This window comes from Mytilus trossulus, chromosome 8, assembly GCF_036588685.1.
Source record: "Mytilus trossulus isolate FHL-02 chromosome 8, PNRI_Mtr1.1.1.hap1, whole genome shotgun sequence".
Taxonomy (NCBI): domain Eukaryota; kingdom Metazoa; phylum Mollusca; class Bivalvia; order Mytilida; family Mytilidae; genus Mytilus; species Mytilus trossulus.
Genome location: NC_086380.1, coordinates 78,248,853 through 78,266,570, shown reverse-complemented (window position 1 = coordinate 78,266,570; position 17,718 = coordinate 78,248,853). Strand labels below are relative to the sequence as shown.

Sequence of the window (17,718 nt, the reverse complement as noted above, 5' to 3'; positions counted from 1 at the left end):
CCTCTTACTCGTTCAAAAAGGATTTAAAAGAGAAGTCAATTAATATCACAGAAACGTTATTTCCACGATATGCAAGAAAATTCAACAACAAAATAATTGTAAAAAAGCTAAAATCTCCTCTTTTTGTAGTATTTGAAGACCATATTACTTCTTTTTCGTTTATTGGGACAGTTCCTCCATTATTTATATATAATTAAGTGTCTGTTTCTTTCAATATACATACCCACTCCTGAGAAAGGATCTACATAAGGTACAGTGAATGTGGATTCACCTAATTGACTTCCTGTAGACAAATGTTCATAAAACGTAGCCAATCTAGTTGAAAGATATTGCTGGTTAGTTTGGTCAAAATATTCAAAATGTCCAATCTAAAAAATAAAAAATGCAATGGATAGAAATAACAATATGTTGTTGACTGATGAATTGTGTTTAGTCATTGAAAACAAACCGACAACACCATTGCGAAAAAAGATATAAAAAGACAAATCAACAGTACACAAAATATAAGGTAGAGCACGTAAGACTAATCTCACGAAGCCTATATGGGGGTTATCTCAGGTGCTGCATGTTGCGTATGTAAGTACAAACTCGATGATAAACATCGTAAAACAACATTAAACAATTTGTAACCGCATTATAATTGAAAATTGTGTAATATGCTTGTTTACAAACTTTCCGAAATGTGATGAAATTTAAATACCTACTTGTTTCGGTCCAGCAGATGGATTGTATAGATCCTGGTTTGCCATACTTTGTAACTGTGCCTTTGCATTTTCCTCTTTTAATGTACAACGGTTAATCAGTTATTAATAGATATATTAAACTGTATACCCGATCAAATTGGATAAACCAAAAGAATAAGACAAAAAGGTAGATATACTTTCTAGACTATAAAAGACAGAATCATCGTAATAAAAAAAGAGACACGTTTATTTATCTTTCAATAATATGATAACCTTATATTTAGTGTTTCACTTTTTTTGTTTTAATTAATACAAAAAAACAAGGTCGTTGTTTGGACATATCAGTTTTCTGTGATTTTGTGAACAGATTTTCTTCGAGTCCAATTGATAATATGTAGTGCATATTCAGAGAAGAGTTACAGACTAGCTATACAACGTGCTACGGACAGCATAAAATGTTAAATTTCTAATTAAAAAAAAAAATCGATTATGTTGGATGCATATCTTGTTTTCCAAATTCCCCTATACAATTTGGGTCATGGAAATTAATGTAACGTCAGCTTCTATCGAACGTAGCTACATATCTATAAACCAATTATGAGTCTCTTAGTTATGTGTATATGAAAGAACTGTTATTAAAACATAGCAAAAAAGAGGACCTGGATAGAGCTTCGAATTTTTACGTTTTCCTTTTGTTCTGATGTTGTAGCGTATACATGTCGTGATCTGTGTATTGCTTAGTTCCTGTCTTACATACCCATGAGAGACAATCTTATCGTTTGAGCATGTTCATTCAATTTGTGAACTTAATCCCAAACAGCAAAATATGTCCCTCCATTTTCACCACACGGCTCTATAATCATCATACAACACTTAAGTGTTTTTATGTGATCAAGAGGACAAGCATCTTTTAAAAATGTTTATTAGTTAAGTTACATTGTACCTTGTCCAATCAGATAAGTAAATATTGCAATTCTGTTGCTATATTTCAAATTCTCGTCGCTGATTACTTGAATTGGGTTTTTCCCAGACGAGGACATTCCATCACTGATGAAAAGAATGATTTGTTCTGAAAAGTTTAATTTATGCAAATGTTAAATCGCTTTGTTTGTCGGTGCTATGTTTTATCTGATCGGGGGCTATATGCGACCATATGGTAATACATTGGCTGTTAACTAATGCAGAAACAAACTCGAGCTAATAAAATACGTAACTTTCTACATTACAAGGTAATTTTTTTTATGTTATTGCTTTTCACGATTTCAAAAACTCTAAATTCACATCGAACTTGTGTTGCTTCATATTGTTTATATTCATATATCGAAGATTACCTTATAATACAATACTTATATAACATTTGAAATAAACAAATTTCTGAAAACCAAATTCAGATGAGAGGTAGATTAACTGGACACAGCTATATTCTAAATACCTCACAATAATTATAAAAAATATGAGAATTTTAACTAGCAACAACTTTTAAAATGATTAAAACTTGCTAAATTTCCAGCTTCATGTAAAGACATAAGAATGTTTTTTCTGCATATGTGTGTTTGTGCGTCTATTCCTCGCAAATGATGTATAAAATTATTTTTTTGGAGAGTAATCATGATATACTCAATAGTTATCAAAGGTACCAGGATTATAATGCTATACGGCAAATGAGAAGGCCTTAACAAAGCACACGAATTATAAATTAAAATATACACATATATTCTATACATAAAGAATAAACAAATTTACCTCTATTTTCAACTTGAACAACTTCATCCGTGGAGTTAAAGTATTCGAATGCAGATACTAGAGCATTTCCAAAGTTAGATTCAAAATCACCTGACACTATTGAAAACACATACTGCTTTAGTTTGTCCGTATTTTCTTTTGTTGCAAATGCAAGTTGGTTTTCATAACAGGAATGATAGTTATCTCCTGTCGGGGTATATGAATTTTTATCAAATCGAACAATCCCTACCTATAAAATAAAAAGTTCTATTGAATTCTATTTATTAATTATATATACATGTTACCAGATGTGTACTTACTTGAGCAACACGACGGGTACCACACGTGGCGCTGGATTTGCATACCCTTCAGGAGCAACTGAGATCACCCAAGTTTTTGAGGAGGTTTCTGTTGCTCAGTCTTGAGTTTTCTAAATAAATTTTGTACTATTGTTTGTCTGTTTCTTTTTTAGTCACGATGTTGTCAGTTTATTTTCTACTTATGAGTTAGGATATCCCTGTCGCATCTTTCGACTCTGTATCATCAAATATTGTTCGAGGTATTTATTTGGCTATGTGATCATGTCACTTAAAATATATAAAGAGTGAAACATATTCGACAGGGACCTAAGTATTATACTGTATAGATGTCATTTCATCAGAATAGTTTCTAATATTTATTTTCTTTTTTAGATTTAATGTTGAGTTCTAGATGTCTCCATGGCCAGTCAGGTAAACCCGAAGACACTTACATTGATTTGTGTTATTTTCCTCCATTTACGTTCAATGGTACTAAGAGAAATTGACGGTTGTCCCAGACATGTCTTACCGATAGAATAATTTGTATATTCCAAGTTCTCTTTAATTTTATCGTTCCGTTTATGCATACAATAGTTGCAGCCAGAAGTAAAACGACAAAGCTGGTCATAATAATTTTAAAACAAAATTACCTACCCTATCATTTGGTTTGAGTGTTTGTAAGACATTGTTAGCTGCTTCTTTTGCTATTACAATCTTGGTTTTGTCTATTACTCCAGATGGTTGTCTCATAGAGGAACTTGTATCAATCACTATAACCACATCTTTATCTGTAGGCGAAGCAGCGGCTGCGTATGAAGATCTAACGAGGAAAAAAACAAAGATTAGTAACAATTGAAGCGATTAACTAAACCTTGATTTTTATTGTTGCTTAATAATAGGTAAGTTCCCTCAAAAAGTTGGGCAAGGGTTCTTATCGTAAACAGCGCGTGGCATTTTCTCTAAAGTGTGTATTGTATTTAACGTCTCCATTCTGACTGGACGTGTTTGCGTACTTGTACATCCACACATGTTCAGCGGAACACTCGCCATATTATAACAAGGTTTTATTGCTAATTGTGATAAGATCAACGTCAATGTTTCCAAGTCCCCCTTAGGGTGGAAATAAAAGACACAAAAGTTATCACAAAACTACTAACGGATAAGAAGTATTTTTCATCCTTCGCTTTCAAATTGGTTTTTCTTTTGTTGTGTTTGAATGTTCCGAGTGAAGGTTAATACAGCAAATCACGTTGGATGCATACGACTTTTATAATGTTATTTTCGTTGACGTCAACAAGCATGATCAATGTTTCTGTCATCAGTAGTGTCTATTTGGCAGTCGATTTAACAATTCATGCCTGAATAAAATGATAATATATATAGACGTCTATTGAGATGGTTTCGCGCGAAAATTGCATAACATATTGAATTAATACAATCCCTTGATCTCCACACTAAATCAACATGTGCACGGAAGGTGTTATTTAAATAACACAATTTGACAGATTTTGGAAGATTATGCAAAATCTCGTCTTGGGTGCCAAATTAGAGTATCGTCGGCTTACCATTCCGGAGCACATTAGAACACCCCCATTTTTTTTTTGTATGGTTCATGTTGCTCAGTCTTTATTTTTCTATGTTGACAATGTGTATTCTTCTTTTGCCATGCATTGCCACTTTGTTTTCGACTTATGAGTTATAATATCCCTTTGAATCTTTTGGCTCTCAGTAATACTAATTGACATGTTAACAATACTTTGATATTACAAATGAAAACACATTAATACACCTACAACTGTATGCTTACACAAACATAAACATGCACTCCAAAGCATTAATTCTCTACAATTTATCTTACTTAAATCTAGGATCAAAGTTCTGACAGTTGTGCCACTTTGTGGCGGGGTAGATGACAGACACGCCCTCTGTTGTGCTGTAATGCTGCCATAAAACGTTCTTGTTGTACTCGTAGTTGGTTTTCATTGTTTCACCGATTTGTTCTGTCGGGTATTTTAAATTGTTTACAGCTATAGGGGATGTCGTAACACATGCTTTGGTCAGATCAACCTATAAATGGTATTAGAAACAAATAACTAAAATATATTCCTGTTTCACGTTAATTCATAACTCTTCAACTTTATACTTTAGTTGGTCTTTAAACATTTTGATTGGATCATCATCAGTGAGTCTGTTGTAGACAAAACGCTCGTCTAGTATCAATGATAAATTTATGTATTTAACTTTTTTTGTTTTTCTCTGATAAAATTGGGGGCGTCCATAAGGCATTGGTTTTCTTGCGCTGAACTAAATTTCATTGATACAAATTTTCATTGGAGTTAAAATGTAAATAAAATAAAAAAGCATACTTCATCTTGAATCTGTGTGAATTTATCGAGAGGTGAGTATGGATACAATTTGAATTCTTAGTATACAAGTATGAGGCAGCAACTCAATGACAAAAACCAAAACAATCTAGAGATTAGCATATGGTTTTTAACAATAGAGAGGTGTGTATAGAATAAGTCGAAATCTAAATTGTCCCATTTGATCTGATTATTATCAAGAAAATCGATAAAACAAATTGAAATCAATGTTTCAAAAATCAGTTTATCGTGCTCTGATAATACGTAGTGCTTACATTAGGGGGAGTCACCATATGTTTAAAAATGTGTACAGGGGTTCCTGAGTTTTGTTTTATAAGAAACGGATTATGAAACATCACTTACTTTTGATTGGAACTCTGGTAAGTAGGTCAAGGCACTATCCTGTAAATCGCAGCATCGATCAAAACTTGTTGACGTAGAATCTGGGTTACTTGAATGCACAGTTACAATTTTGGTATACACATCGTTAATGACTCGATTCAAATCATTTAGTGACGTGTCTAAACTTAATTGAATCTGCAGGTATAAAAAAAGAAATAATGAACACAAAAAATACAGCATTCCATAGGATACACGTCATATTGGCAAGTTTAAATAGAAGCGGGGGAAAACTTCAAGGTAATCACGTGATAAATAAAGGAAAATATTTTTTTCTAAGGAAGGTTATGTTGACTTTTTAGTATTTTACTAGATTATGTGCTCTTGTATAGCGTGCAGCATTAATAGTTCGAATTACAAATTCATCACCATTGATTGATAAGAAACGAATTTTAAACTTCGAGTATTGTACATCCACAACCATATGTATTGCAAGTCTGGATACTAGTATATACAATATTTTTCTAATATTACATAGCATGACCCTTTTTATTTGTTTTTGTATTGCCCTGCATTACTTTATTAGATGATATGAGTATTCCTACCCCGGAGCGTTGATTATGTATGTGAATATGATCCTCAATTGATTCTCGTATGGTTGTAAAATTATTGCATATTTCTGTTTGGCGGTGTCGGATGTATGTATTTATGTGTAGTCATGTCCAATAAAAATCATAACTGCAATGCATTACACCAACGGCTTGTTAGCGCAGAAGGTGACCTATTGCAGGACAAATGTTCTATCCCTATCGAGAAGACTCTTTTTTTCAGCGCCGGTCTATTTATTTCGGTCAACCTACTTTGCAGTACTGCCTTATTGTTAAATTATTGATTTCGATTCCTAAAATTGAGTGAAATGTTTGCCACTGGACATTAAACAACATAAAAAAAAGTTTCTTACCCTTTCTAATAACTGGTTCCCTGTATCCGACTTAATCTCATAGGGGAAATTATTGAACTGTTCCTGAAATCAAAATCAATATCAAAAAATCTAATTGTGATTATTTATTTTACCTTTTTGATTCCTTTTTATTCGGGTGTAACTGATGAGGAGTTTGTAGACAAAAATATATGCTACACATATAGGTATATTTGTTGAGTTTTTATACAGCTTTAATAATACTTTAATAATCGTGACAAAATTATCATGTGACATAAACACAACTATTTGTATACTACATATGTATATCCCGACTTTGCTTTTGAATTTTCGTTAGCCTGTTTATTCAGTCATCCCGATAAAAGTAAATACAAAAAAGCGCTTCGAACATAAAAAAAAATATATAAAGTGCAATCGTATTTACTTTTATTTGATAAATAAGTTCGCGTTAACAGCTGTGGGCCTCACTTTTCCTAAGCTTTATATACTTGTGATAATTCAACGTAAACTAACACCAGCATATTTAGTTTGCAAATTAAAGCAACTTTACAAAAACGATCTTTATTTACAGATTTAATAGACCTAACATTGGTATTTCTGAATTGAGTTTTATAGTGTTACATTTTGACAGTTTTTTCATATATTTTCCGTTAACTTAACTGGACGAAAATCAAATTTAAAATTGAATGCAATAGTCACTATGCTAATGTATATTAACGACATAAAAGGATATCTTGCTTTATTTTTCAAAGTTTCTGTGTCAAATTTTGCCATGTATAGACATAACCTGCATGACTTAATTATTTTCCTAAACTTTCTAAGTTCTTGTGCTAACCTATTACCACCTATGCACATTATCGGCATAATTATAATTGACGCCAGTATCTTCCTTAATCTTTCTACTTTAACATATTGCTACCTGTGCACATTACCTGCTTATAATTAGCGCAAATACCTGTCTTTATCTTTCTAAGTTATTGTGCTAACGTAATGCCAACATTTTATATGTTACCTATTCCTTGAATGCCAACAAATATATTTCAATAGATGTTTTCTTAAGAATAATAGGTGTTTTTATAACTTATTTTATGATTTTATAAGTATTAAACTGTAAAATTTAATTAGAGAAAATTGCAACATTAAATCACTTTTTGATAAGAAATTATAGAAGATTTTGGGGTTAAAGGTGTTATGAATTATTACTTTTTATTAAAAATAAATATTTTTGGAATGGAAATATTTCTTAACTAAAGACATATTTAAAAAAAATTAAAAAGTTCTAGTTAAATACAATTATTTCAAACTAAAAAAAGGATATTACAGATTTATCTTAATCCATTTCATATTGAATATTTTATATAAGTAAATATAAACTTTTATTAACTTTTTTGATTGAACAATTATTAATTAAATTTTACACTTGTAATAGACTGTTAAATGAAAATGGCTTGTATAAAATATTCAACAATATTCACATATAAAGATTTATAATGCTTTTTTCAATCTGCTTATATGTTTACTTATGTTATATGTATTGTTTTCTGTGTTCTCTGTCTGCAAACAAATATTCAAAAAGTTCTTCCTTTTATGGTATGAAAAAAGTATGAGAATACACAAAGTTTGGAAAAACTCCATCAAATAAAATAGGAGAAAATTACAGCACACAAAACTATAGAAATATTGAAAAAAGCCAAAGACTTAGTGATGCAACAATTTCAAAGTTTAGAGAAGAGCATATTGGTTCAAGCAGTTACAGCAAAAAATGAATTTTCAACATTTTTACAAACATGAAATTCAATGTGATATAACTACCTGGAATTTACCTTTCTGTTTAATTAGAATAACTGTTTTGAAAAGCATCCACTTTTGTTGTGATAACTTCTTGCACCTATTCCTCGAATGCCAACATAATTTTACAGGTAAATTGTCTGTAGATCAAAGGATGTTGGCATTCAAGGAATAAACCATTGCCACCTATATAAATTACCTGCATATGATTGACGCCAATATCTTCCTTAATCTTTCTGAGTTCCTGTGCCAACTTGTTCCCATCAATGTTATCGTCAGCATTTACCCAATAGTTTATTCCAATAATACACGTTAGCAGAACCAAAACATTCATTTTGATCAAGTGTTTTGTAAATATATATCTGTTGGCTTTGGTCATGTGAAAAACTGAACACTAGTCATAATAGTGCAATGCTAAAGTATTGTTGCGTTTTTGTCAACATTGTATGATGTTCAGGGGAGTTTCTGAAATACAACGAAATGAAAACATTATGTATCTGTACCCAGTTTATATAAATATATATAAACAAGAATGTGTCCATAGAACACGGATGCCCTCTTCGCACTATCATTTTTTATGGTCAGTGGACCGTGAAATTGGGATGGAAACTCTAATTTGGTATTAAAATTAGAAAGATCATTTCACAGTGAACAGGTGTACTACGTTTCAAGTTGTTTGGACTTCAACTTAAAAAAAAATCCCTTGACCAACAAAAAAAACCAAATTAACCTGAAGCGAAACAGACGGACGAAAGACGGACGAACGCACGAACGGATGGACGATCGATCGAAGACTCATCGAACAAACGCACAGAGCAGGAAAGATAATGCTCCTCTACTATCGTATCTGGGACACACAAATAAGATGTAATATGATAACATGACAACTTTCCACAAGAAACCAACAAACACATACATGTACACCTATAGGTCATCGTACTTCCTTCAACAATAAGGAAAGGCTATATCGTATAGGTTCCGAAATGACAAATGTCAAACGAGAAAACTATTGGCTTATCTATGTACAAAATAATGAACGAAAAACAAATATGAAACACAGCAACATACCATAACCACTACAATACAGTATCATGACAGACAAAATGCTGCGGGGTTATTAAGTTGTTTAAAGAACATCAACTGGGATAAAAAGGTGGTTTTAATATTCATACTTTAGATTTAAGAATTTGATTATGAATTTTGTTCTAACAGGAGATGTTAGGTTCAAAAATTAAATTTGTGAAAGGTAATTTTGTTACGATTTAACTACAGATTTATATGAACAAGATTTGTTTTTCCAGTATATTATGTATATATATATATTTCCCTTTGTTGAATAAAAAAAGTACTTACAGTTAAAAGGAGATACTATGAATCGACTAAACAAAAAGTATAATATTACAAATAAATAGAATATCCTCTGAAATATACACGTGAATTATTCGGTTTAACATATGACTAGTGTCATTTTCTATTTGTCCCTTACCCTTCCGGAGCACCTGATATCACTCCCAGGGGCTCGTGTTGCTTAGTCTTTATTTTTCTATGTTGTGTCTTCTGTGCTATTATTTGTCTGTTTGTATTTTTATTTTTAGCCATGGCGTTGTCAGTTTAATTTCTATCTATGAATTTGACTCTCCCTCTGGTATCTTTCGTCACCCTTTCAAAGTAGAAATTGTACGTGCATTGTGCACGTTTTTTACTAACATTAGTTTCTCACAATTGTAAAAGACAAAACTAATATCTACGGATATAATAAATGTCTTTTTACATTTATACAAAATTCATGTGCATCATTCGATTCAATTATTGCAGATTTAAATTTGGTCGTTTCTTATTTCTACAAGTAGAAATTGTTCATACATTTCATATTTTTTTTTGTAAAATTTTCCAAAGTATTATAAATTACTTACATTTTACGTGCATTGAATTTCCAAAAACGAAATCATAACCTAACGAATGTATCACTTAGACCGTTTCATGGGACTTTCATATACATGTTCAAAAATATACACGAGGGTCTGTGTGGGGTTTACAGAGTAGCAAATAATTGTCAAATGTGCAGTATTAAGGACAGAAATACTAAAGACTATAATAGACAAATAAGCAAAAACAATCCAGCATTGAGAGTTTATTTGTGGTGCTATAATAAAAAGAATAGAGAATAGTTGGCAAATTAAGGTGGTACAAAACACTACAGGGAGATAACTCTTTAACATCATCTGAACGTTTTAATTACGGTCTATACTTGTTATATAACTAATGATATTAAGCTTCTCAATGATCAAAAGTAGTGTTTGACAATCAGCTATACATCCAATGATTTTTTTCCGGCAAAGTGGTTCATTTTTTTTAAATGTTTATATTTTTTTTAAAGGGTCAAAGTTGATATTTTGTCAAAATTTTATGGAAATTAAACGAACCATGTTATTTTAGTCAAGGTGTTGGGTACCACTTTAAAAATAAATAAATTGAGAAAAACTGTCCAAATAAATAAGTTAGTAAACAAACAGAGGATCCCATCGTGACCCTCATAATTATAACGTATCAACGTTATTTAAAAGATGACATATAGTGAACTGAATTTTCAATTATAATGAAATAGTATATAAGGAAGTCTAACCGTATTAAAAGGAATACTCAATCGCATTATAAAGAGCTTAAACATAATAACGAAACGTTCTTCATAAGTCCTTGGTGAATGCGCAACACTAATACTGCCTATTTTAAATTCAAATGATAGACATTTTTAATTTTAAATTCTATTTGTACCATTTAGTTGTTGATACACTTTCTATACGTAAACATATATACCTAAGGTAAATATTAAAAAAAAAAATAATGAATGGCTACAGTTCGTGTCAACACTGGCTATGGAACGTTCAATGAATTTGAAATTAACTTCTATTTTTATTTAAAAATTGCATGCTTTTTATGTTACTTCATTCGGGTGTAAATGCGTTGATCTAAGTACGTTTTGTATGAATCGCGGAAGCGCTTAATTCCATAAATGCATGCACGGTCAACGCTTTCACAACGTTTAGCAACCCGTAACACTACCCACATTACACAGATTACTTGATATGCATCCATTTTCGTCCTATAGTATTTAACACCTTACAAGTTTTGTTGTACAAGTTATACACACGTATCTTTAAATGACAGTATAAAATACTGTAAAAGCCTTGATACAAAACAATCCGTTTTCTATTAATTATAATTAAAAAAATAATGGCATTTTTACGTTTAAATATAAATATAAAAAAGAAGATGTGGTATGATTGCCAATTAGACAACTATACACACTAGACCAAATGAAACAGACATTACCAACTATTTGTCACCTTATAACTTTCAACAATTAGCAAAACCCATACCACGTAGCAACAAACCACAACCACTGAACTATTATAGGCTCCTGGCTTTGAACAACCACATGCAAAACTTGGCGGGGTAAAACTATTTTGTAGGCACTAAACCTTCGTCCTTACCTGGGAACATGGTGTAACAGTACAACATAACAACAGAATAAAGTATACAGTTGTAAAAAGCTTAAGTCATTAGTTGATAGAAAAAGAAATACATCTGACAAATGTAACTGAAGATTTATCAATACGAACCTCACTCAAACGGGTTTGAACTGTGAAGCTCCAGCAAAATGAGTAATTATTCCGTTTTCTCTAACAACAGCAAAATGAGTAATTATTCCGTATTCTCTAACAACAGCAAAATGAGTAATTATTCCGTTTTCTCTAACAACAGCAAAATGAGTAATTATTCCGTATTCTCTAACAACAGTAGTTGAAATCCGATGAGAAATAATTTTCGTCGTATCAAAGTTCATTGATGTATATCTTACTTTCCATTGTATTTCTTTCAGTTCCTGGTCAGTGTAGAATAGGGAAGTGTTGAACTGATGGTAATTTGACTATTACTGTCTGAATAATTATATTTACTTATGGAGTATTTCTTTTCAACATCTTAATATTTATTTTAAAAATATGTACACTTCGCAGTTATAGATACTACTCATTTATTTTCCAGTGCCTGAGGGAGATATGAAGATTTGTTCATTGAATAAAAAATCCTATTTCAACATGCAGTGGAATAATAATATCTATTAAACTCCGTTGGTGTTTTAATCTACTATGCGGATGGTTATGACCTTAACTACCCGGCCTTAGTGTCACCTACGTGTACGGTCGGTTAATTTTTACAGACAACTTATTTATACTTCCACTACGGATGTGATCAAATAAATTGACTTCTAATAAGGGTCATACACAAACGGTAAAAATCATATGCATGGGAGGAGAATTTAACAATCCAGTAAATCTTGTCTTCTCGTACAGGTTGATTGATTGTCGGTTGCTAAACGTTCAGTGGCAAATATGTCATGTATTTTTTACGACGATATCGCCAGGAAAAACGTTTATATTAGCATGTGACACTAAATACAGTCATATGACAAAAGTGAGTTCCCACTTCATTTCAACTACAATCAATATTTTAAAAGAAAAAACTAATACAAAAATCAAATAAACTTTATTAGCGATTATTTATAAAATAGAAGCCATACATGTAAGATAGAACAATCTCTAAAGTTTTATAGTTTATTTGGCCATAATTTTTATGAGGTTTGATTTCAGTATTTGAAGGGTTGAACACAAATGGAATGTTTTTACGATTTTGATTAGGTTAGAATACATAGCAAATTTTTCAACAAATACTTTTCTTTGTGTTCACCTTGTCAGATAATTAAAATGAGCATACTCAATATCAAGGACAAATAAACAATAAAACTTTAAACATTTCTACATCTAATGGTACTTGGGGAAAATTAGATTTTAGTTGAAATGAAAGGACATGCATTGTAGGAGTAGGAACTCATTGCTGTCCTATGGCTGTAGTCATCATGATATGTATGTGATATTTGCCACTGGAAGATAAAAGTCAAATCATATCACCATAATCGTTTCAACAATAAGTACTTGTAATGTTTTATATTTTTACATCTGTCTGTCTGTCTGTCTGTCTGTCTGTCTGTCTGTCTGTCTGTCTGTCTGTCTGTCTGTCTGTCTGTGCTTCCTTATAGAAAATCTTCATAAACAGCAAGACAAACATTGATAAAATCTGACACAGTCATAGAACTTGACTAATAGAATACATAAAGATATAAAGTACTTGTTCAACATATTAAGCGACAGACAATTTAATTTCATAAATGCGAGCTAGGTTCACTCACATTTGAAATTTACAACTAAATAGTATGGTGTATAATTATCTATTTAATTAAATGTACATTAATTAAACATGATAAAAAACAGAAGATTTTAAAGTATCAAGCATAATCTGTAATGATAAATAATATTTGAACGCAAACTGTATATAGTACTAAGTGTGAACCACAAGGGTATACAAATCAGGAAGTCAGAATATATAAATATTGTAAACATAAGAAAAAAGGGTAACTTAAGTAAATAAACACGTGAAAATTATGTGACTGTAAACAAGGGGTCTTATTACACATGTAACAAGGGGAAATTTGTAACATTGTTACTAAAATTCAAATAAATCAACTCAACAAGGACGAATCAGATATATTTAAAATACGCAGTAAACAATATAATGACTGAATTTATTTATGGGTGTAACACGGATATTTACTTCTTTTTTACTTTAAACTACATAAAATATAACAAAAGAATCTGTAAATATATCTAAAAAGTATAGTGGATTGTGGTGATGGAGAAAATATGTCATTAAAATCCATAATAATGACATGTTTGAAACCCGTCCTTAAATCTGAAGATAAAAGAGATTCTTGATATTTTACAGAAAATTTGTGCTTTAATTTGGGTATTTATTAAGTGTAAATATTTTAATACAAATTGTCCTTAATTTGAATGAATCGCCATATAAGCCTATATTGTTCGTAAAATAACTTAACGTACAAATCTATATCCAATCTGTATTTAAACGTCCTACGCAGAATGTTTTAAAATTTTAATATTAGCTTTAAATGCGTTTTATTTACTTTTCCCACTAGATAAAGATCTGTTCAACTCGAAACCTCAAGTTTAAGCTATATATTGAAAAATTCAAAATGCATAAAATGGCAACAGTCCAACATCCCATATAGAATTCTTCTTAAAATTTTAAAACGCTTCAAGTTCGTTTTATTTATTTATTCCCACTCGAATAATAATTTTGTAAAAGATAATCAAAAGCAAGCAAAGAAGTCATGCAACAACTCAACATAAATGCATAACCCAAAGCTCCGTGTTCAAGGCCGTTCTTTGACCTAAAATGGTTTTCTTTTACAAATTGTGACTTGGATGGAGTGTTGTCTCATAGGCACTCATACCACATCTTCTGATATCTATAAAATTGCAACACACAGTCCATCAAATTTAATGTAGTCGGCAGCTCTATTATCATAACTAATAGTCATGCAGAACAAGCTAGTTAGTAGTAATACATTTACTAAGACCCCCTAACATGCTTCCACTCCATGTTGTCAACCGAACACATTGAATAATAAGAACAACGTCATCCTTTTGGCGTTTTAATAACAATCAGAGGTAATGAGGGGGAAGAGACCATGGACCCTTTATTGGGCCGAAGATATAGTTAATGCATAGATAATTTAAATACTTATTCCCAACGGTCACTCCTTTATGGTCCCCAGTCCCACGTTTTCAAAATTTTGTATTCAGAACAGTTTATCATTGCTAGTTCAGATACAGACAATTGAGTATTTGCCTTTTGTCATAAAATAACCCCATGTACAATATTAGCCGCTACATACGATTTATACAAATGTAGTCACATGCGGAGTTTGTTATTGTAACAGTCATGACTATTATGTACTAGTATATTTTTCTCTATAGTTTCAAAGTATGTGTAAGTTAAAAAAGTAATTACATCAACATGTAAATACTTGCATCATACAATTGGAGGGAATTTTGTTTAATCTTCAATTAAATTGATAATGGAAACGGAGAAGGAGTCAAAGATAGAACAACCCGACCAAAGTACAGTAAACAGTCGAAGACCACCAATTGGTGTTCACCACCGCGAGGAAATTCCGCAGGCGGAAATGGGATCTAGCTGACCCCTTAACATATATACTTGTCCAGTGAACATGGACGTCTCACTAAACTCCTAAAGCATGTTTTGGTGAAATCTCAACCCTCCCCTAGACCTTAAGTCAATGTGAACTGTAACGTTTTTATTGCTTCATTCTTATAAATGTTCAAGTCAAATATTGATCACAAAAAAAAAATCAATATAATAATTTGATCTGTTTACTAAGTCATTAGAATGGACAAATGTACATGAAATTATCTCCATATCTCCATACATAAATATAAGTCTAGGTTATTACTCAATACGTCAAAGGGTAAATAATTATTAAAAAAAAAGATGGGAGATCAGTACAGAATACCAATGAGCTAAACATTCAAAACTTCAACAACAAAAACAAAAACTGCTTGGACTGTCGCCAAAAAATATACAAAAATACTAATCTAGTACTCTTCCGTGTGTTAAGATTTAATAAAAGTCGGTAAAAGCATATTTCTGTCTCACAAAAAATGATGAAGAGTTTGCATATTATTTATTGTGAATTTATGATATTTCCCACTTGACGTAAAATCAACCAATACATGCACAGTTGGATTGATTAACAGTACATCAAAGCACAATTCATTGATGAACGGGTGCATATAAGATAAGATAAGATAAGATAAGAAACTTTATTTTGATTCGGCATAAAAGTACAAATATACAACACAAGCACTAAGGAGCTTTTAACCAAATATAAAAACATATAAATAACATAAAAACAATCCAATTTGACATTCGAAACAACCTGTAATACAAAGTTGAAACTCGCATACATAAAATACAATAAAAGTTATACAACAGTTTTAGATTAAAACAAAACATGCTAGACCAGAGCAACCAAAAGCAACATAAACTAAAAACTGCTCAAAAATGATCTGCAAGCAGAACAGCGATAGCGACATTCAAATCCGTTACAGGACTGCACAAGTGCAAGACTTTTAAATTGATGAAAAACTATTTCAGTCCTGAAATGGTTTGGAAGGCTGTTCCATAAAGTAGCAGCAGCAAATTTGAACGATTTTTTAAATATTTATATTATCTACGAGATTGTATTCTTTTAGTCAAGCTACAAATTTAATGAATAATTTGACAATATTCCCAAGATGCACCTAATATAAGAATAAAATTGAAAATATATTTTCGTATAATATAACCGTAACACGACTTAAAATATTTTGAACTAATTTCGTGAATTTGACCTACCGAATTATACTATTTACCGGATTTGTAATCACATAAGCAACACGACGGGTGCTGCATGTGGAGCAGGATCTGCTTACCCTTCCGGAGCACCTGATATCACCCCTAGTTTTTGGTGGGGTTCGTGTTGTTTATTCTTTAGTTTTCTATGTTGTGTCATGTGTACTATTGTTTTTCTGTTTGTCTTTTTCATTTTTAGCCATGGCGTTGTCAGTTTGTTTTAGATTTACGAGTTTGACTGTCCCTTTGGTGTCTTTCGTCCCTCTTTTCGTATGAACAGTAAATTTACACTAACTAGAATCTTTAAATGTCAAGTGACTTTATCACTTCAATGTTACATATTAAAATATTTGTTAGAAATCGTTAAGGTATATAGATATAGGAAGATGTGGTGTGAGTGCCAATGAGACAACTCTCCATCCAAGTAACAATTTAAAAATTAAACCATTATAGGTTAAAGTACGGCCTTCAACACGGAGCCTTGGCTCACACCGAACAACAAGCTATAAAGGGCCCCAAAATTACTAGTGTAAAACCATTCAAACGGGAAAACCAACGGTCTAATCTATATAAACAAAACGAGAAACGAGAAACACGTATATATTACATAAACAAACGACAACTACTGTACATCAGATTCCTGACTTAGGACAGGTGCAAACATTTGCAGCGGGATTAAACGTTTTAATGGGCCCAAACCTTCTCCCTTTTTCTGAAACAATAGCATAACATCACAACATATAAAAACATACGATAAAATATCAATTAGCAGACTTAACTCAATCAAAAAAGGTATACAAATCAGCTTGAGAAAACATTAATGTAACACCTTTAAAAACCTAGATTTATATATTTATACGTGAAGATATATAAAGTTGCAATTTTAAAAAATACGTATATAAGAGTATTTCACATTTTGGAGAAGGAAATGAACTTAGCTGATTATGCGATATGTGTTTTGCGCAAGTTAATTTTACCATTACGTCATGTACATTCTATTTAATGAAACTAAGGATTTTCTTATCCCAGGCATATATTACCTTAGCCGTATTTGGCACAACTTTTTGGAATTTTGGATCCTCAATTCTCTTCAACTTTGTACTTGTTTGGTTTTATAGATATTTTGATATGAGCGTCACTGATGAGTCTTATGTAGACGAAACGCGCGTCTAGCGTACTAAATGATAATTCTGGTACCTTTGATAACTATTCTATCGAATGAATCGAATTAACTTTGACAATTCAAAATTTGG

General features: G+C 31.4%; 1 protein-coding gene across 3 annotated transcripts in view; it reads right to left on the bottom strand.

Moving 5' to 3' along the window:
- The window catches only part of LOC134681433 (VWFA and cache domain-containing protein 1-like), a 37,060-nt gene that overhangs the window by 17,701 nt on the left and 1,641 nt on the right, over positions 1-17,718 (bottom strand). The window contains exons 1-10 of one of the 3 annotated variants that reach the window (XM_063541064.1): positions 11,755-12,105; positions 8,334-8,599; positions 6,368-6,430; positions 5,431-5,604; positions 4,563-4,771; positions 3,359-3,524; positions 2,427-2,655; positions 1,627-1,752; positions 705-778; positions 224-368 (exon numbers count right to left, since the gene is read on the bottom strand). In XM_063541064.1, coding sequence (XP_063397134.1) covers positions 224-368; positions 705-778; positions 1,627-1,752; positions 2,427-2,655; positions 3,359-3,524; positions 4,563-4,771; positions 5,431-5,604; positions 6,368-6,430; positions 8,334-8,513 — 1,366 coding nt within the window. In that variant the 5' untranslated portion in view covers positions 8,514-8,599; positions 11,755-12,105. Of the gene's footprint in view, positions 1-223; positions 369-704; positions 779-1,626; positions 1,753-2,426; positions 2,656-3,358; positions 3,525-4,562; positions 4,772-5,430; positions 5,605-6,367; positions 6,431-8,333; positions 8,600-10,047; positions 10,143-11,754; positions 12,106-17,718 lie in introns of those variants that run through there. The other 2 variants (XM_063541065.1, XM_063541063.1) reach the window with 2 other exon arrangements.